This window comes from Phaseolus vulgaris, chromosome 5 (genome assembly GCF_000499845.2).
Source record: "Phaseolus vulgaris cultivar G19833 chromosome 5, P. vulgaris v2.0, whole genome shotgun sequence".
Lineage (NCBI taxonomy): Eukaryota > Viridiplantae > Streptophyta > Magnoliopsida > Fabales > Fabaceae > Phaseolus > Phaseolus vulgaris.
In genome coordinates this window covers 35,051,882-35,073,191 of record NC_023755.2, presented here as the reverse complement: position 1 = coordinate 35,073,191, position 21,310 = coordinate 35,051,882, and the positions used below count along the sequence as shown (strand labels likewise).

At 33.3% G+C, this 21,310-nt stretch overlaps 2 protein-coding genes across 2 annotated transcripts; one reads left to right on the top strand and one right to left on the bottom strand.

Annotated features, from left to right (window-relative positions):
* The first annotated feature begins 10,728 nt into the window (after window positions 1-10,728).
* Window positions 10,729-16,455, top strand: LOC137835565 (fatty acid hydroperoxide lyase, chloroplastic). The gene is made up of 3 exons (XM_068644128.1): window positions 10,729-11,267; window positions 15,095-15,476; window positions 15,696-16,455. The coding sequence occupies exons 1-3, from the start codon at window positions 10,869-10,871 to the stop codon at window positions 16,337-16,339; spliced, it is 1,425 nt and encodes a 474-aa protein (XP_068500229.1). The 5' UTR covers window positions 10,729-10,868; the 3' UTR covers window positions 16,340-16,455.
* Window positions 16,456-16,555: 100 nt separating this feature from the next.
* LOC137835564 (cellulose synthase-like protein H1) lies at window positions 16,556-20,845 on the bottom strand. Its single transcript, XM_068644127.1, has 9 exons — window positions 20,544-20,845; window positions 19,909-20,233; window positions 19,584-19,709; window positions 19,223-19,339; window positions 18,918-19,130; window positions 18,678-18,816; window positions 18,374-18,561; window positions 17,546-17,899; window positions 16,556-17,338 (listed from the first exon to the last, which is right to left on the bottom strand). Exons 1-9 carry the CDS (start codon window positions 20,798-20,800, stop codon window positions 16,805-16,807), a joined length of 2,253 nt encoding a protein of 750 aa, XP_068500228.1. The 5' UTR covers window positions 20,801-20,845; the 3' UTR covers window positions 16,556-16,804.
* Between the last annotated feature and the right edge of the window lie 465 nt (window positions 20,846-21,310).

Here is a 21,310-nt window from a genome sequence, read left to right as displayed (position 1 = left end):
TTTCTTCCACTTTTAATTGTAAAACTAAACTGACTTTGTTATATGCAAGGATTCAGAATTCGTGGACGAATTCTCTCCAACTCGAGGAGTATGATGAGAATCAAATAAAGAAGGCTTTTATTAATGGAGGAAGAGGACATCCACCCTCACATTTGAAGTTCTTCCTTCTAGTCTTCTCAAAATTAAAAGAAGACATAAAATAAAGATGAGGCCCAAGCCCAAAGCCCAAGACCAAGCCCAAGAAGGCCAAAGCCCAAAGAGCCCAAGTCCATCCCATGAGGGGCAAGGCCAAGCTTTGAAATACTCTTGTATAGTTTTAGGAGGTGTGGTTATTAAATAAAGGAGTGTGAAAATGTAAAATAAAGTCACATTACCCATGTGACTTAGGAGAGTGGTGTAGGTGTAGTCACACCTCCCATGTGACTTGTTTTTGGTGGGAATTTCAAATGAGCTTATTTGAAATTTCCCACCTATTTTTTCAGCACCTTAGGCTATAAATAGAGGTGCTTCCTTTGTAAAATTCAGATTGGAATTAATCTAAGAAAACTCTACTCAAATTTTGAGTGAACTTTGGAGAGCTTTTGGAGCCTTCTTCTCTAGTCTTATCTTGATGGATCAATGGAGTCCTCAAGTGGCGGCATCACTCTTATCTAGGAGCATTCCACACTTCTAGTGGCGAGATCATCCAACATTCTTCCATCTTCATGAGCACTCTTTTCTCCTTCCTTTCTTCTCTTTCAATTGTTCATGTTGTCTTGTGTTCTTGAGTTTTTTTGGTTCGGTTTTTCTGTTTTTCCAGCACCTATGTTCTGTTCTTGCCTTTTAATTTCAATTCTGTTCGGTTCCTTTTAGTTTCTCCTCTTTTTTGGTTCAATTTGACTAAAATTGGTTCATCCAAATGAGTTTGGGATTTGGTACTAGTTTTTGGTGAGTTCTTGTCTTAGAACAAATGATCCAACTCTAAGAAAAATGCCTCTATAATGTCCAACTCAAGGTGATTCCTAAGAAGGTCAAGAATCATTCTCTATATGGCTAGTGGAATCACATCATATGCTCTTGTTATAATTGATGATTTTTCTAGATTCACATGGACATTGTTCTTGGAATCCAAGAGTGATGCATTTTCTGCATTCAAAAAGCTTGCTAAGAGATTACAAAACATGTGTTGCCGTAACATTTGTGCCATTCGTAGTGATCGTGGATGGGAATTTCAAAATGAAAAATTCAATGTTTTTTGAGAAAAATTTGGGATTTTCCATAACTTTTATGCTCCCAAAACTCCCCAACAAAATGAGGTAGTGGAAAGGAAGAACATGTCTCTTGAGGAACTTGTTAGAACCATGTTAAGTGAATCCTCTTTACATAAATATTTTTGGGTTGATGTTGTAAGCACAACTTGCTATGTGATGAAGAAGGTCCTCAATAGACCAATCTTGAAGAAAGCTCTTTATGAATTGTTTAATAGGAGAAAACCCAACATTGGTCATCTAAAAGTGTTTGGCTGCAAGTGTTAGATCTTGAATAATGGTAAGGAAAACCTTGGCAAGTTTGATGAAAAAGCGAATAATGGTATCTTTCTTGGTTATTCATTACCTAGTCATGCTTATAGAGTATATAACAAGAGGCTTATGACTGTTGAAGAGCCTGTTCACATTGTTATCTTATGAGTCTAATAATGTAGAACAGGAATCCAGGAAGAATTTTGCAGAAGAGGATGAGTAGAACATCATTATAGAGAAGCTGGAAACCTATCCAGAAAAGCAACCGATTGAATTTATGCAACAAGATGAGCTTCCTAAGGAGTGGAGGATTCCTAGGGATCTTTCAGTGGAAAATATCATCGGAAAGATTGATAAGGGAGTTTCTACTAGAACATTTGTCTCTAATTAATGCAAACATATGGCATTTGTGTCTCATATTGAACTCAAAGTTGTAGGTCAAGCAATTTTTCTTAGCCAAACCAAGTATTACAAGGAGATTCTCAAAGAAGTTTGAGATGGAAAACTGCAAAGAGGCATCCATACCAATGTTTACAAGCTATTATATGGATGCTGACTTGGCTAGAACATCAGTAGATCAAACCAAATTCAGAGGATTGATTGGTTCTTTACTTTATCTCACTGCTAGCAGGTTAGACATCATGTTTTCATTTTTGTCTTTGTGCTAGATTTCAATCCAATCCAAGTGAATCTCACTTCAAAGCTGCAAAACGAATTCTGAAATATCTTAAGAGCACAACCACTGTTGGTTTATGGTATCCTTCTCATTCTCCTATACATTTGGTTGGCTACTCTGATTCTGATTTTGCAGGGTGTAAGCTGAACAGAAAAAACACAAGTGGGATTTGTCATCTTCTTGGTTCAAGTCTCATATCTTGCATAGTAGGAAGCAAACTTGTGTGGCTCTTTCAACTGCCGAAGTTGAATACATAGTTGCTGGAAGCTGTTGTGCTCAGATTCTCTGATTAAACAACAACTAGAAGATTTTGGGTTGAAAGTTAGTAAGGTGCCTTTGCTTTGTGACAACACAAGTGCTATTAATCTCACCAAAAATCAGATTCAGCATTCAAGGACAAAACACATTGAGATTTGCCACCATTTTATAAGGGATCATGTTAGAAACGAGGATTGTGAAGTTCAATTGATTGAAACTGACAAAATAGCTTGCATATATATTCACAAAGCCACTGCCTAAGGATAGGTTTTTCTTATTAAGAAATGAGTTGGGTATTCTTGATTCTCAAATTCTTTCTTAACTTATGCTTTTATCACTTGTCTTACTCTATTTGTGAAGACAAATAAGGGGAGAATTATTTGGTTTTTTTAGTGTTGTATTGCTGTTGTATTATCTGGCTTTAAATCTGGTACATTATCTGTTGTTATCTGCTGCTGAATGATGCTGCTAAATGCTCTGATTCACACTGGTGTTTACACTACTAATCTACTGGTTTTCACAAACTGTTTCTGCTGGAAAACAGTGATGATAACAGGTTCTTGGGACAATTTAAAACCTGGGTTGTTCAATTACTTTGTACATGCATAGTTTCTATTTTTTGCAGGTGCTTTCAAATTCAAATAGGACAACACAAGCAAACTGAGGATTTGTCTTCATCAAATAGAGGGAGATAGTTGAACATAGGTTTTGATGTCTCCAAATCAAAGTGGATTGCTTGAAGACTCCGTTTTTGGTTGAGTGTGTGTGTTTTGTGTAGTTTGAATTTGTTGATCCACTTAAAGTTATGATCCAAGGTTGCTTGATTCAAGTTCTTTTGAAAAAGAAATGTTTTCTAAAGAAAGTGGAAAATCAACCTGTTGAAATATCGATTCAACTGGTTGTTTTACACTTAGTGTTTTTGAAAAAGATTGAAATGGGTTGACCTTGCTGTCAAGCCAATTCAACCGATTGTTTCGTGTTTTCAATCGGTTGATTTATGAAAATCCTTAAAAGAATTTTGTGAAAATGGTTTAATCTGTTTTAATTGTTTTAAAACTGATTTGGTTCTTACATTAAATTTTTTTAACAACTAATTGGAATTTAGATAATCTGTTTCACGCTCCTGGTTGTTAGTGATTCAGATTATCTCTTTCAAATAATTTTTTCCAAGATTACTTCAAGCTTTGGATTCTTTCTAACAGTGGAATAAGATTGCATTATATTCTTTCTGTTTAATCTGTGATTGTACGAGGTGTTATCCTTCATTTTCTCTCTTGACTACTGTATTTCTATAAGAATTGTTGTTGTGTAGATCCAGAGGCTGTTATGAGATCTGTGGTGTTTTTGCCAAAGGTGGTGTGTGTCTTGAAGAGTTCAAGATCACCACTTTGGTGTGTGTTATGTAATAAGGTGTTTGATTGCTTAGTGAAATACTCAGAGGTTTTTGAGGACTGAATGTAGTTCTTGGTAAAGAGTGAACCAATATAAAACTTTTTGGGTTGATCTTTCTATCCCTTATCTCTTTTAATTTGTTTTGCTTTGGCTTTTAATAACTATTGATAAAAACAACCAATTGTTTCGCAAAAACAGCCGGTTGATTTTCTAGAATCATGTTAAAAACATATTTGTTTTTGGCTGAACTCATTTCTACTTCATTGATTTCTCATTGACTTTCAATCTACCTCCAACATTTGCGAAAATATTTCATAAACAATTTACTCTCCTCTTGTTTATGACCTACATTTCTAACAGTCATATGATTAGAACAACCCGTGTCTAAGTACCAATTTTTAAGCATCTTCATTCTGATTTGTTGTGGCCATCAATAACACATGGTTTGAAACAGAATCTTCATCTTCTTGGGCTAGATGTATTTCATCTTTCTTGGATAATTTTCTAGTGCAATTATTGTGATTAGTTCCCCAATATTGAGCTGCAAAATTACCATACTTACCACATTTATAACACTGCAGTTTTCTTTTATCATGAAATTTCTTAAAGCCATGATCTTAACTCCCTTTACCAACAACCAACTTTTGCCTCTGCACACTGTTTTGACTCTAATTTTGATTGCTTGAGGCATACCAATCACTTGATTGACCTTCTCTCCTCTACCTCTTCCTCTCTTTTTCCAGCCATTTCTTCATCTACCTCTGCCAACAGTTTGAGCTTGGAAAACTTGCTCTACTATATTTTCTTTGTCTTTTCTTGAAATTAACTGCTGCTCATGTGTCTCAAGGGAATTTTGGAGTTCTTCTACACCATTGCATACATATCCTTGGATTCTTCAATTGCCACTACACTGTGATCAAAAGCAGAAGTCAAAGTTCTCAGGATCTTCTCAACCACCTTTGAATCTGGAAATTTCTCATCATAGCCTTGCATAGAATTTGCAATTGCTTGAATTTTATTGAAATAATCACTCATTGATTCTTGAGCAGCCATGGACAACAATTCGAATTGTCTTCTGAGTGATTGTAGTCTCACCGATAGATGTCATTTTGTTGTCAAATTAAAATAATTTCAGCCTAGACATGTCTAACGCTAAATATATGATAGTATAATTGTGATCAGATGACCTCAAGTCGTCTCACAACGAATCCAATAGTGAAATCAATAAAACAGTGTTCAAAATATCTGCAAGTAAGAAAAGTTAGCAATAACAATAATGATAAGAAGGGGTTGAGATAGTTGTGCAAAAAATATAAAAGAGATTAAAATAACAAATAAAAAGCGGTTGATCCCCAAGTTCTTCCACCATTGAATCATTCACAAGTTCTTTAAAGATTAATCATTTCTCAATCCTACAACAGAGCTAAACTAGATTGAACATGCACCAATCTGATTCAACTCAAACTCACCAATAAAGCATGCGTCTACTGGTTTAATCAATACTCATTTTGTTCCATGCGTATACTCGATGGGAATGCTTATCTCCTCTCTCTTGGATCATGCGCCCAAGAAATTAATTAGAACAATGTGAACTAATTAAGAAACCAAATTTTAAGATAAGAAAGACTCTCAATTATGCATCCAAGTATAACCTCTCACAAAAACCAATTTTCCAGGAGATTAAAATATTAAAGCAACTACTATAGAGAATTAAAAAATGAAACTTTTATTGATCGAAACCTTAAAACTCAATGGGGAATTACAAAGGAAACAACAAAAAAAAAGTTTAGCCTTCCAGCGTAGACTAAACAAAAGAATTACAAAGAAGAAAAGAAACTAAGAAAACCCTATGAAGCTTTCTCTTTCTTCTCCTTGATGCTTGTGTCTTTTTATAGGATTTTTTGCTCCAAGGATCTTGGAAAAATATTGTATTTTAGATTTTGTAAATAGTTTCAAACTTTCCATAAAATTCTTGTATTTTGCAGAAGATTTTCTTCTAATTTTGTTTTTGAGATATTATAGCTTTTATTTTTTCCTTCTTCAACTTAAAATTTGGTTTTTGTTTTGATACAGAGAAACAACTTGGACTTTGGCATATTTGACCATTCACAAAGGTAGACACTTCCTTCAGACCATCTACTCTAAAAACACAAAATTAACAAAAATAATAGTTAGGGCCTAAATAAACCCAATTATATAAATCTTAATTAAAATAATGGATTTATTTATTATTATAGTCCAATAATCTATGATTAAAGCTATTGAGTGTGAATAAATATATGCTCATCACTCACCTTATTAACCCTTTCAGTTTTTCCATAAGTTTGTTCCAGTAAGTCCCGAATATGCTTAGCAGACTCAGCTTTTGAGACTTTCTAGAAAATGGCAGCTGAGACACATTGATACAACAACATTTGTGCATTTCAGTCAATCTTTCTATTCTCTTTTACCTACTTCTCAAAAATTTTCTTATGCTCTTTTGATTCAAGCTTGGTTGAATCTTGAAATCCAATCTTGACAGTTTCTTCCAATTCTTGAAAACCAAGAATGACTTCCATCTTTACAATCCAATCATCATAATCCTTCCCATCAAATACTGGAAGACTCCCTGGAATCATACTGAATGCACCCATAATAACTATCACCTGCAGCAGTAAACCTTCAATTCTTGACTCGCAAATATGCAGATTCTCCTCTGCTCAGTGTTCCAGCAAGAGTCTTACATTCTCTTCCAAGAACCACACAATTCCTCTCCGATAACCACTCTGTTGGGAATTGATCTTAACAATTGAAATTGAAATTGAATTCTTTTATTAAAAAAAAAATTGTATTGATACAATAGTGATACTGTTATTTATTGTTTAAACCAAAATAAATAAAAATATTCTAATAACAAAAATATCTAACTCTTTATTTAACTTATTCAAAGACAATTGAATAATGGTCCTAAACCCTTTGTTGGGGGTTGCAAAGCTACTAGGGTTGCAACCCTTGTGCATGCATTATAGAGCCATGTGAATTCCAAATGGATTGGCCGAAAAATGCGAACAAACAACACTTAAGCAAAACAACACACTTCACCAATTTGTTTCAACTATGCAATTCAAAGTTACATACAAATTAAACCCAAAACAACAAATTATATACAAATTAAACCATGAATAACATTGTTTCAACTATGCAATTCAAAATTACATACAAATTAAACCCTAAAAAGCAAATTACATACAAAATTAAACCATAATAACAAATTACAACCAATTCACCCACCGTGACAATGTCACAGACCTGAAAAAAAAATAAATCAAATAATCACAAGGATCAAATGATCCCTTTAACTGATTTCGGTTTTTCAATTTCATGAAAATCAAATCATTCAATTTATTATAATAAAGAAAAGTCAACACGGAACATGTAACCACAAAAACCATAAATCCCTAAATTCCCAATGTAAGAACTCATCAATCTAGATCTGTGACGCCGACGACCTCACGAGGCTTTCAATTCTCTCTCACTGATTTTGCCTCACCAATTTTGGTCACGGGAGAATTTGGGATTTTCACTCTAGGCTATATTCTTCCTTCTTCCACAAAAGGCACAATACGTCTTACTTTCCTTTATTCAGTATTTTACAATTATCGAATGGTTCTTAACGACGAATTCATAAATCATATCTTATGACATTTAATATTTGTCGACCTAAAATCTGTTAATAATAATATTTAAGGTTTTTTATATAATTTCCTTAATTAGCTAATGATCTTTATCGACAGATCCCAAATTAGATATCAAATCATCATCTACCGGTCAATATTTATTGGTAATTACATTTTATCGATCAATGTATATCTATCTAAATATACTCATCGATAATACCACAATTTTTTTAGTGCTCTTCAAAGCACCGATTATTTATACTTAACTCTAATACTTGGACATATATGTACAATATTAGTTTAACCTTAATCAATGTCTTAAAAGAAATCGAGTATGAATTCATTCAAAGAGTTTAACTTACATAGTTAATTATGATTTTAAAAAACACACAATTTGTTATAAAGTTTTTATATAGGTATTTAAATGGTAATTCATCGTGATAATCTTAAATAAAATATTAATTCTTATGAATGAAAAGAAAATGTAACTAAAAGAAAAATTTCATTAAAATGGTCAATTATTTGTCAATATTTAAGTAAGTTTTTTTGAACTATTTTTTTTAATTGAGCTCTTTGTTTTTAATTGTATTGTTTTTTTTAATTGTCATTAGAAAATTAATTATAGGTAAATTTTGTGCGTATGTAATAAAGATTGTTGTAGGTGAAACATGTATTGTTAAACACCATTGGATGGTTAGTCAAACTTTCAAAGTTTAATATCCGGTACGAACAAGAGGAGCGGTCAAGTCACAAGGTTTGACATATTTTTCCACAAAGTTGAGCTCAAAGTCGAACAAACAATCAAATTGGATAGGTCTTCCAACAAAAAATTGTGCGGGATCGACATAGTCTTGGAAGGACCAGGGAACCTTCTTTTTGAGAAAAGTCTTAAATTTGAGTTCAAAACAACCAACAATCAAGCAAAGTATGAGGCCATCATGGTCTTACCTTACCTTAGCCTACGATATGAGAGCACGAGAAATAGTATGCAAAAGTGACTCCTAGTTGGTGGTCGGTCAGGTAAAAGGCGAATTCAAGGTCAAGGACTCGTTATTACAATGATACTACCACACAATCTCAGGACTCATATCGAAGTTCAAAAGTGTGGGCATCGAACACATTCAGAGGGAAAATAACGTCAGGGTCGACTTATTATCTAAACTCTCCACAATTAAGAAGAAAAATCATCACCGATCGATCATACAAGTCTCACTTAAAGTCCCAAGTGTAGGCCAAACCGCATGCTTGCCAATGAACGAGGTTGACACATGGATGACGCCTAACAAGAAGTTCTTTCTTGGAGCACAGAGCGTACAAGGATAAGGAAGAAAATACCATGAGAAAACGTTGCGTCATATGTGGGCAAGAACTTTTTTTTGAAGAGGATACACTCAGCCAATGCTTAAGTGTGTCTCTTTAGACCAAGCCGAAGATGTGCTAAGAGAAATCTATTATGGTGACTACGGGAACCATTCACGAACCATGATGTCCAAAGTTAAGAGGACATGTTATTATTCACCGACCGTTCAGAGGGTTTGCACATAATACGTAAAAAAATGCCATAAGTGTCAAGAGCATGACACATTATCTCATGCGAAGCCTGAGAAATTACATCACATCTTGTCCCTATGACCATTTTTTGTATGGGGACATTATTGGACCCTTTAGTTCGGGGAAGGGATAATGCAAATTTATTTTGGTAGGAGTCGACTATTTCACAAAGTGGATTGGAGTCAAACCACTCGTGTCAATCTCGACAAAAAATTTGCAAAATTTTGTTTGGTAGAACATATGCCCTCACACGATCATCATAGATAACATATGACAGTTCATCGACTGAGGGTTAGTAACTTGTTACGAGGAACTCGACATAAAGCCTATCACTAGCTCGATAGGGCATTCACAAACCAACATGCAAGCAAAGACTGCCAACAAAGTCATTTCGAACAAACTCAAGAAGCTACTCGAGTCCTCAAAGGGAAGATGGATAGAGAAGTTAATAGAGGTATTTTGGGCTTACTGATGCACGCCTCAAACAACCACCCAAGAAACCCCATATAGCTTGACATACAACAATGAGGCCATGATTCTTGTGGAAATGGGAGAGCCTTCTTTGAGAGAGAAAATGTTTGATCTGAAGTTGAACCAAGAAAGCCTGATGGTTAGCCTCAACCTAATTATTGAATTCAGAGACAAAAGCCGAATAAGAGAAGAAGCATGCATGCTTAGGGCAACATAGAGGTATATTTCCAAGGTAAAATCGAGAATCTTTGAGAAAGGAGACCTTGTATGGAGAATGCACATCGATGCAAGAAAGGTCGATGGAAAGTTTCCAACTAATTAGGAAGGATCCTTTTGGATACAAACGTAGCGTCTAGTGAAATTTATCACTTAAAATTTTTATCAGAAAAATATGTACCAAAGATGTGAAATATTACTCACCTCAAATTTCTATTACAGTTAAAGACATGTACTCATTTTTCTCGATTCATATTTTATCTTCGATGAAGCTTTAAAGAGACATACCTCACAATTTTATGTTAATATACCTTTTTAATGTGAAATTCTTATGAAACTCAAATTTTAAGTTGTTGATGTGTTTTATAGATATTTTTTTTAACACAGGAGAGAGGAGAAAAAAATATTTATGAAAAAAAACGAAGGAAAAAATGTTTGAACTAGCCAACTATAAAGATTTTCTTGTGAAATGTGTGTGAAAAGTTGTTTGACATGATTATCTATTATTTTGTGGAAAAAAAAATCATAAGTTTTAACCTTACACGATCACAATGAAATATGAGAGCAACATAATCCATTATGAATTTGTTTCTTTAACATTTTGGTTTTTTAAATTATCATAATAATAAAATTATTAACAGTGAATATAATTATAAAGATAAATAAACTAATTTAATTTTCCAATCAAAGAATTTTTCTTTCTTTTATTTTTTTCACTTTTAATTTTTGTTCTTCTCTACCACAAAAATGAAGAATATAGAAAGATGATAGGACTACAGTATACACATTTAACACATGAAACTCAAAAGAGTCCCGACAAAGAGATGGGATGCCCCACCCTTATCGCAATTTCTCTTATCACACAACAATAATAATAAAAAAACATCATACTTTTACATCTTATCATTTCTCTTCCAATCATTACATAACTCTAAAAATTATTATGGTATTGTAATATTTTATCTATATTAATTGTGATTATTATAATATAATATTTTATTAATATATTAAATTATAAAGTAGATGTGAGTGAAAAAGAAATTGTAAAACAATATTTTTCCTAATAATAATAATATCTTAACACTTCATTCCTCCTCATTATTGCTTCAGAGCAATAGCACCACACCCAAACACCTTCCCTCCTTCACCATGTCATTGCCACCGCCATCTCTCGCAAAGGCGGCAATTGCGACGGAGCTCCCGATCCGGCAGATTCCAGGAAGTTATGGGTTACCGTTGCTTGGCCCCTTGTCGGATCGACTGGACTACTTCTGGTTCCAGAAGCCGGAGAGCTTCTTCAAGAAGCGAATGGAGAAGTACAAGAGCACGGTGTTCCGCACCAATGTTCCTCCCTCCTTCCCCTTCTTCACCAACGTTAATCCCAACGTCATCGCAGTTCTCGATGTCAAATCCTTCTCCCACCTCTTCGACCTGGACCTCGTCGACAAGAAGGACGTTCTCATCGGAGACTTTGTCCCCGACGTCAACTTCACCGGAAAAATCAGGGTCGGCGTGTACCAGGACACCTCCGAACCTCAACATTCCAAGGTACTCTTCTTCTTCTTCTTCTTCTTCTTCATTTATTCATTCAATTTTGTTTCTGAATTATGAATTTGCGTTATTTAGGTTAAGAAATTGAAGTTTCAGTTAGATTTTTTCTTTCGTCAGGGAGGTACTGTTTTTCACTGCGAATAAATAATAGTATGAATAAAAGAAAGAGAAAAAGAAAAATGTGGGATTATCGGTTTTTGAATAAAAATAATAATAACGTGTGCCATAGGTTTTTTCTATCGTTTGTTTTGTGAAACGCTTGGAAAAAAATTGAAATGAAAAAATGTGTGGGTAGAGAGAGTGTGGGGATAATAGGGACTAGTTAACTGAGACATCACAGTTCACTGAATGTACACTGTACCATGTCTAAGTGGATTATTATTATGTGGTCATAGTTTCTTACTTTCATTTCACTGATGAGTGTTAAATGAAAATAGAAAAATAATTTTTTGACATCTCATTTTTTTTTTCTCTCCAAATTACAATTTTTTTTTAAGTGTTGAATTACTGATATGATAGAGGTATTTTTGTAAAATAATAGATAAGATGAATGTAATTTGGAGCATTGGGTGTAAAATTATCAATCCTCATGAAAATAAGACAATTGTTAGATAAAAATATTATTTTTTTATTACGGATTTTCTTATTCGGAATTAGTTTTTGAATTTTTTTTGGGATTTTTATTTTCAGAACACAAAAAATTATTCCAAATCTATTTTTTTAAAATGTATTATTTTTTATTCTGGATTTTCATTTTGAAATAGAGGGTAGGTTTGGAATTTTAAAATTGTGTTGGATGCAGGTTAAAAAATAATTTTGGATGTAGGAAGAATTTACTTGAAAATAATTGAATGTTAAATGAAAATAACAGAACTTGTTTTAACACAAGTCGTAATTTTTTTTTTACTATTTTTGTACTTACAAAGTGAATTGGCGCCACTTTAATGAAAAGCCTTCATTTGTGTTGTTGGATATAGTTCAAACTTTAAGTCAAAGAAATGAAAAAAAAATGTTGTATAGTTTGTTAAATGTTCTTTAATTAACATTAAATTTTTATCTACTTCCGGAATCTTGAAATACAATTTTTATTACGAAAATAAAACCTTGATAAAATACTTAAAAATTATATCCAAGTTTTATCCTTTCCTAATTGAGCTAATGCTTTAGAGAAAGGTTATACATGTCATTGTATTACTTAAAATAAGTGTTTTTTTTCTCAGCAAAATAAGTGTGTGTTACTTAAGTACATTTTTTTTAAATATCCATATAAATTGAATTGGAAAAAATTAGTAATTTGAATTTCTGTTTTTCAACATAGTTGGGTAGGTAAGAAATTTTGTTTGTGTGAACTATACGCTCATAAAAGAGTTTAAGTTTGATTTTTTGAATGGTTTAAATTTGATATAGTAACAATGTATAAATCTTTACTTGTTTTAATAATATTAGCGCATCAATAAGAAGTTAAGTTGTATAGATAATAAGTAAATTTGTCAGCTTTTTTAATGTAAATTTAATAATATTAAATGGAATCAAGAACTAAAAAAATATTTATCACAGTTAAACCTCTCTCTTTCACTGTATTTCACAAAGGCTAAAATATATTCTCTTAATTTATGTTTTTAGAAAAAAAAAACATGTTTTAGTCTTTTTCCGAGAAGAGCGAATTTTCAGAAAATTGAATGAGGATTTATTTGTCTATTGAAAAATTGATAGATATTAGTCGTTCTCTATGTAGTAATGACACGGACACTTATACGATACCGATACGAAAATACATACAATTTCTAAAATATAAGATCCACACACAAATCTATATATTATATAATTATAAATTATATAAATTGACAATAAAAATTTATGTACACAAGTATGTTTCAGATTATTTTTTGAAGTAGAAAGATGTCTTTCATGACTGGTTCACATGGAGTTGTTTTTTATTTTTATAATTATAATAATAATTTATACAATAAAGTTTGTCTTTTAGAAAATTAATGTATTTTTTTTTTTTAAAATTGTGTTAGAACCGTACTAAAATTGTTAGAAATATAACAAATACTTTTTGAATTGGACACTTCAAAGATACGTGTCCTACATGCTACATGTGTCATATGAGTGTATCGGACATCGACACACCATTTAGGAGGAGTGTCTGAGTTTCATAGGTTGTTGGACGTGCATTTATAAATTTAAATTAAATAAAATTATTATAATGAAGATTTCAACAATCACGTTAAAATTAATTCTCTTAAATATCATTAAACAATTAAATATCTTTGAAACATAAACTTCGTTGTTGTCTTTTTCATTTCTCTTTCAGGTTAGTTTTATGAAATCCCAATTTCTTTCAATAATAATTATTTAGTGAACTTTTAGCTAAAAACAATATTACTTTATGGATCGCATAATTGGATTGTATCCTGAAACTACATCGTGAATGTATGAGCTTGTTTAGTTATTATGAGCTTCGGATGTTTGAGCACATTTAATTACTATTTGTTTGAGTATCAATCTATAGTATATTAAAGCTGTTATTTTTACCTAATAGAATGAGTTAATTGGTGGGATTATAATATTAAAATTGTGATTCACCATACTATCTGATTATATTTAATAAATTCTTAACTTATAAGATTCTTATTAAATTAATGTATTGGATAAGAAGTATTTAGTAAACCAGTATATAAATATAAATGGACAAAAAATATAATTATAAAATTTGTGTTACTAAATAAAAATCTATTAGTATATATACTTATAATTTTATATTTCTTTAAAATAATTAAATTTTATTCAACTTTTTAGTATTTTTTATCTATTTTTTAAAAGTTGTATGTATTTTTTTATTTGGACGCATCATTTTATTTAAATGAGTCAATAAAAAGAGTGTTAATCAAATTTAATTTCTAATTACTTTATGATCATTTTTTTAATTTAATTTATTGTTATATTGATTTTTTTGTAGAGTTTTATCGTATAAATTTACACATAGCACCAAGTAATGAAACATTTATAATTTTTTTTAATTTGAATTGTATAATAAATTAAAAAAATAATCTATCAAAAATAATTAATTATTTCCTTAAAATTGAAATAGATAATAATTGATAAAAATAAATTAAAAATAGTAAAAAAATATTAAAAAATAAAGAATAATAAGAAAATATATTAAAATATACAAACATAATATTGAACAAAATTAAATAAGTTACATAAAGTATAAATACTTCTAACATAAATTACTCAAACACTTTAGTAATAGTCAAATTCATTTATAAACTAGTAACTAATTTATTAGACTTAACAAACTCACTCTGTAAATTCTGACTCTTAAACATGTAAATTCTGGTTCTTGGGTGGTATTTTATATTCTTTGTCACACTTTATAAATCTAAGTCTAAGCCAGTACTATTTTTCACCTTATTTTTTTCCTGTAAAATTTTCAAGCACCGATCTATTGTGATTTGCAATGGATGTGGGACTTTTCGAAATCTCTTATTTGTTATTAAAATTACTGTCCTTTTTAAGGGAGTTAATTGGTTTTTTGTTACCCATTTCAGACCCGATTGTGCCCTTAAGAATTGATCTTCATTTACATTTCTTGATAGAGTTTGTTAAAGACGAAGATTTAAGAATGATTCCAATAGAGTGATTTAGTTGGAGAGAGACTCGAGTAATATTGATTGGGTACAATAAAAATGTTAAAATAGTACCCGAGTAAATTATTGATTTCACGTGGAATAAGCGTAAGTGAGTTCCCAGAAGAATGAAGATGAGATATTTTTGTTTGTGTTAGAAGGGTTGATCCATGATTAATGGGCATGCAGGTGAAGAGCTACCTAATGGATATCCTGAAACGAAGCTCGAGCATATGGGTATCTGAACTAGTGTCCAATCTTGACATACTGTGGGACAACATCGAATCAACACTCTCAAATTCTTCATCTGTCTCCTATTTCTCCCCTTTACAACAATTTCTCTTCACTTTCCTCTGCAAAGTTCTCGCAGGTGCAGACCCATCTCGTGACCCCAAAATCGCAGACTCAGGCTCTGCCATGCTCAACCGATGGCTTGCCCTTCAGCTCCTCCCCACTGTCAGCATCGGCATACTCCAACCTCTCGAAGAAATCTTCCTCCATTCCTTCGCTTACCCTTTCTTTCTCGTTAGCGGAGACTACAACAACCTCTATAACTTCGTCAAGCAACAAGGTCCTGCTTTTATTTTCCTATTTGCCATTCAATTTTCACACTCATTTTTGTACTACCATTAACAATAATCATCAAATGGCTATTTTGAAGGACTAATAATATTTTTATCAGTGTTTTAAAGCAAAAAAAGAATGTTGAAAATGATTAGGTGAAAGTTAAAATAAATTATAATGTTTGCCGAAGTTTTGATGTGCATGCACTGACTGATGCAAGTAACAGGGAAGGATACCATAAACAGAGGCGAAGTCGGGTTCGGGTTGACCCAAGAAGAAGCAATCCACAACTTGCTCTTCGTGCTAGGGTTCAACTCCTACGGGGGCTTCTCCATTTTCCTTCCAAGTTTGATTGATGCCATAGCGAGTAACTCCGCGTTGCAGGAGAAGCTGAAGAAGGAAGCCAGGGAAAACGGCGGCTCAACGCTCACCTTTGACTCCGTCAAAGAGATGCCACTCGTCCAATCGGTGGTCTACGAAACGCTGCGTATGAACCCTCCGGTTCCGCTGCAGTTCGGCCGCGCCCGAAAGGACTTCCGTTTGACCTCTCACGACTCCGTTTACGATGTGAAGAAGGGGGAGTTGCTATGCGGCTTCCAGAAGCTCGTGATGAGAGACTCTCTCATCTTCGACGAACCGGACCGCTTCAAGCCGGACCGGTTCACGGAGGAAAAAGGGGCCCAGTTGCTGGACTACTTGTACTGGTCCAATGGGCCTCAAAGTGGGTCCCCCACTCTCTCCAATAAACAGTGCGCGGGGAAAGACGTCGTCACCCTCACTGCGTCCTTGATTGTGGCTTACCTGTTTCGCAGGTATGATTCCATCAACGGCGATGGCAGTTCCATCACCGCCCTTCAAAAGGCTAGCTGAACTCAAGGCTACATTTGTATTTCCACGTGGAGATCCTACTTTATCTATGCACACACGTGCTGAGAATGATATCTTTTTATCAAATAGTATAAATGCAAGGTTATGATCTACCTTCACTTGGATCTAAAATAATTGCTACTAAGAAATGTGCACCATAAAAAGATGAATTAAAGTGTGTGTGGAAACTAAAACAATTGCTTCAGAAGCTAAAACATAAAAAAAAAAGCTGTTCTCTTGTTTTTTTCTTATAATCTAATGATTATGGAAAGTCACATTTAACCTATCAAAAGAAAATCTGAAGTAAAAGTATGATTAAACTTGATAAAACTAAGGTTTGCCATTGGTACGACTTGATGCCATTCCGTGTTCGGTCAAAACTCAATACTACATACTTGTGCGATATGAACATATTTCAAAGAAACCTAGGAATTACAAACACATCCAAATGGACCAAGTGAAAACTGATCACTTGGTAATGGTACTCCGACAGAGTTGAACGAAGAAGAAAGCTAGCACAGTTGCCTTGCTTATTGTGGATAAGGGAATTCCATATTTTCCTATCCCAAACAGTCCTTTCAACAAAGGCAAATAGCAGAGAACCACATAAGCACTGCAAAACACCTCACCTAGCCCATATGCACCATCATTTTTAAGTTGTTGCCACCCCCACAAAGCAGTAACTAGTGCTGTGAGTTGAATGAGCAAAATGGTTGTGCCAGGTACAAAAATGGGAGACTTGTTGAATATGAACCTACCCACGTTTTCATTGTTAGAAGAAGGTTGGTCTTTCTTTGTTATTTCAAAGACAGTGTCAGATATCCTTAAGCGCTTAAGGAGGATGTCCAAAAATCCTAAGAAGCATGAAGTCATGGTTGTTATTCTTCCCATTCTCTGGTTGTTCCACCATGTTCGAGCTGACAACCCTGACATCAAGTGCTCTGATAAAGTACCTACGTTGTACACCACAAATACACTGACAGGGAACCACATGCCCAGTTCCTGCACCACCACGTTTACACACAATTCTAGCATCAAATGATGTTTTCTAAGCTAGAAAGCTAAAATTTGCAAAACAAGCATTTTTTCCTGTACAAGTTCATGAATTATAATTTGGGCAGTCAAGTGTTTGCATAAATCATGATTTGAATTTTGGAATACAAAACCAGACACAGATTAGAAGAAGAAAAAAGATGTGTTTGAGCTTACCTTATTGGGCAAGAAACTGGAATTGGTAATGATGCAGTAGGCAGGGAGAAGTGCATAAGATATTTCAGGGACTGATCGCAAGGCCCAATTGGTGAGCCAAATATATGCCAAGCACTCTCTGAATTGGAGCTTACCAAATAGAGTGCCAAAAATTGGACAGTGGCTGCTCAGGAAAATGTCAAACAACCCTGAAGACCACCTCTTATGTTGGGCCATTTGGCCCAGGTTATCTTGAGGTGAACAGCCCATGAAGGCCATTGGATCTGGTGAACAAACTTCAGATCTCCAACCTTTTCTATGCATTAGCAGCCCAGTAAGTACATCCTCTGATGTTGATCCATATAACCATCCCACCTAACAAATTCTCATTAGTCAACATACTAAACACTTTTTACATAAAAAGAACACTTACCAGTTTACCAATTACCATCAATATTTTTTGAGTTTAATTTCTATGCATTTCAACAATAAAAGTTTCCGTTTTTTATGAAGGGTGATAGTACAAGTCAACAAATTTAACATATATGTTTTTTATGATAGAATAACAATGTAAATACCAATTATACTATTAGTACACACATAGTTTACACTCTTTTTTTCTCCACTATATATTAGCACCATACATACCAAAATTTTATAAAGACAAATCTCCATACCGAGTTTAGTGTGTAAATAATTTAATACCTATGTCAAATATCTTAAGAATAAGCTTTTGAGAACATGTTTTTTTCTTTTCTTTCTAAAGTGTGATAAAAACCAAATATCTTGTTTTGTATTTGGTGGTATTTTGTAGCAGTAACAAGTTGAATATTGTTTTTTATTTCTCACCTGTTTACCCCATTCGGTGCTGTTTTCATAATCACAAGTAGAAATTTGGTTCGCTGCCTCACGATCGAGAGATTTGAAAAGGTTATGATTGGGAGTAAATGCCATCTCTTCTAAAGCATGATTAGCTGATTCAACAAACCCTTTTGAAGCTCCAAATATTTGCACTGTTTTCTTTTCTGATAATGTTCCTGCACAATATATGCAACAGATTAAGTCACATGTTTTGCTTCAACAATTATATTCATTTGAGAATTTCTGACAGCATGTAAACTTAGTGAATCTCAGATAACATTTTAAGAAGTACCATCAATGAAACCAAAATCCTTCTTTGCAGTTTGAATGTCATGATCAGGAGAAAGGCCGTAAAGAACCTTTCTTCTGTGAAAGCAATTTGTTCCTGCGTATATAATCCCCTGAAGTCCTGCAAATCCACCTCCTATGTACTGCATCACACAAAATATGAATCCTAAATTTATTTCTCACACATAAACCTATTACTAGGTTTCTCAGAATGTAAATTTGTTTGGTGAATGATTTGACACACCATAGGCAAAGCCACCAGCTGATTTCCATAAGCATCATCCTTTACTGTATCATAGAATCTTTGTGGACATTGAACAAATGCAACTTCTTTTTCTCCCTTTGGATCCAGCAAAATGCACAAGGCGTGTTGTGCAATCTTGGGATTGTTCACATACATGTCACAATCTACGTTTAGGATATAGGGAGCATTTGTCATCAACCCTGAAATTCTTGTCTGTTCCAATTACAAATGATGGGAAGTTTTAGATCATAAGAAAGAAGTAACTTGTGATAAAGAGATATTTGATTAGATCCAATAAATTTTACCAACACATTCATGGCACCAGCTTTGTAATGATGAGGATGTTGAGGCCTTTTTTCTCGAGATATGTAGATTATGTTAGGTACTCCATCTGAAAGACCTTCTTTGTTCTCCCATAGTACCTGCCAGCATAACATGAAACATTGCTGTTATATTATTGTTGAAAAAGACAAAGTGGACATTTACTCTTGTACTCCTTCATGTTTGTGATTAATTATTATAATATCATGATATGATTCAGTGATTAGATAAGAAACTTTGGCATTTCAAAAACTGTGATTCACAATGCTAGCGAAATAATATTGCCAACACCAATAATATGTAATGTATGAATATTTACAAAAATGCTTGATGCATGCAATGTACCTTAATTATGGATGGGTGATCTCTCATCTGTGTTTTCGAGAAAACTTCATATTCTCCAACGAGTGGACACGCATTCAACTCTTGCGAAGCATTCTGAATTTTACAGCTAAGTTCTTCATACTCTTCCTGAAAATTAAGAACACAAATCTACACTTCAATTTTACCTTCTTACCCATTTAATAGATACATGAAAGAAAGAAAGAGGAAACATAATAAATATTGTTTTTCTTGCATTACAAGAAAAGAGAAGCAGTATTATATCAATCTTTGTAAATAACCTTTCTCTTATGGTACACAAAACGACTGATACCATGAATTAAGTTACCTTCATTTTTAACCATTCTTGTTGAAACTCTGGGAAGTCACTCTTCTCTACCGTGGCTTCCTCAGAAAAGTATCTAAAGGGTGCTCTAACTTGTACATTGTACTTCTTACAGAAAGGTACCCAAAGTTTAGCAAATTTGGTGGCTTCCACAAGGGCATGGTAGATAAGAGGAGAACAACCATCATCAGAAACATAGCAAGCTAGCTTGTTAGCAGGGTAATCTAGGGCTAAAAGAGACAACACAGTGTTCACTGTGATTATAGGTGGCTCAAGCACAGGATCTGCTGTTGTCACAAACACGTCCACTTGTGGAAGCTCACCTACCCTGATACAGAAAAATCATTAATTTCATTCAAGAATTAAAAAAAAAAAACACTTTTTTACAAAAATATTAAAATCATAAAAAACACATTTAACCTCTAAATTTCAAACAAAACTTAACTTTTAAATCTTTAACTGATGTTCAATATAAAAGTAATATCTTGATTAATTGAAAGTTATTTTCAAATGTATATAAATAAATAATCAAAATCTAGTAAACTTTGTTTATATAGTGCAGAACTGAGTCCAGAAAAGTTCCACGTGAGTACTACAAAGAATCAAGAAAGCAATTCAGAGAAGAGCGAAAGGTTTACCTTTGCAAGAGATGGTTAAGGTGAGTGATGGTTTGTGCAGGAGTCCATTTTGTGGAAATGGTGGTGATCCAAGTGATGGTGAACCATGACTCGCATAGAAATGCAACAAACCATGGGAAAGAATAGTGGTGATAGGAGAAAACACGATAACCAAGAAGCATAAGGAGGAGGAAGAAGATGAGGGAATCCACTGCTCTTGAGAAGGTGTGTTTCAGCCATACTTTTTGGTAGAGAGGAAGGGTGTTTTGGTTGGCCATTGAAAAGACGAAGAAAACTAGGTTTTTCTTTCTCTTCTTAAGCCATATCTTAGTTTATGTTCATATGTGCCCTTTTTATCATCCATGGCTGCTCCTGCCATGTCAGAATGATTCCCATGACACGTTTTGTGTTTACTATAAATTGACCTAAAAGCTTTCAAAATACGATTTTGCAGGAAAAAACACAGCTCTAACTTTAACTATTAAAGGATACTATAAATCAGGCTATGGATATGGACTTGTTGATTAAGAAATAAGACTAAAATACCAATCTCCTTTTTCTTGTCTCACTAAATTTGTCTTCCTACAATAGATTTAATTACCCATTCTACTATTTTTAATTATCACTATTTTATATTCTGTTATTGTATTTTCTAATTTTTATTTAATGTTTTATTATTGTTATTGTCAATTATAACTATAGTTGACTGTTGACCTGTCAAGTTGTTTGATACTACACTGATATTGATGACTTATAACATAAAACCCTAATATTGAAGTAATAATAGA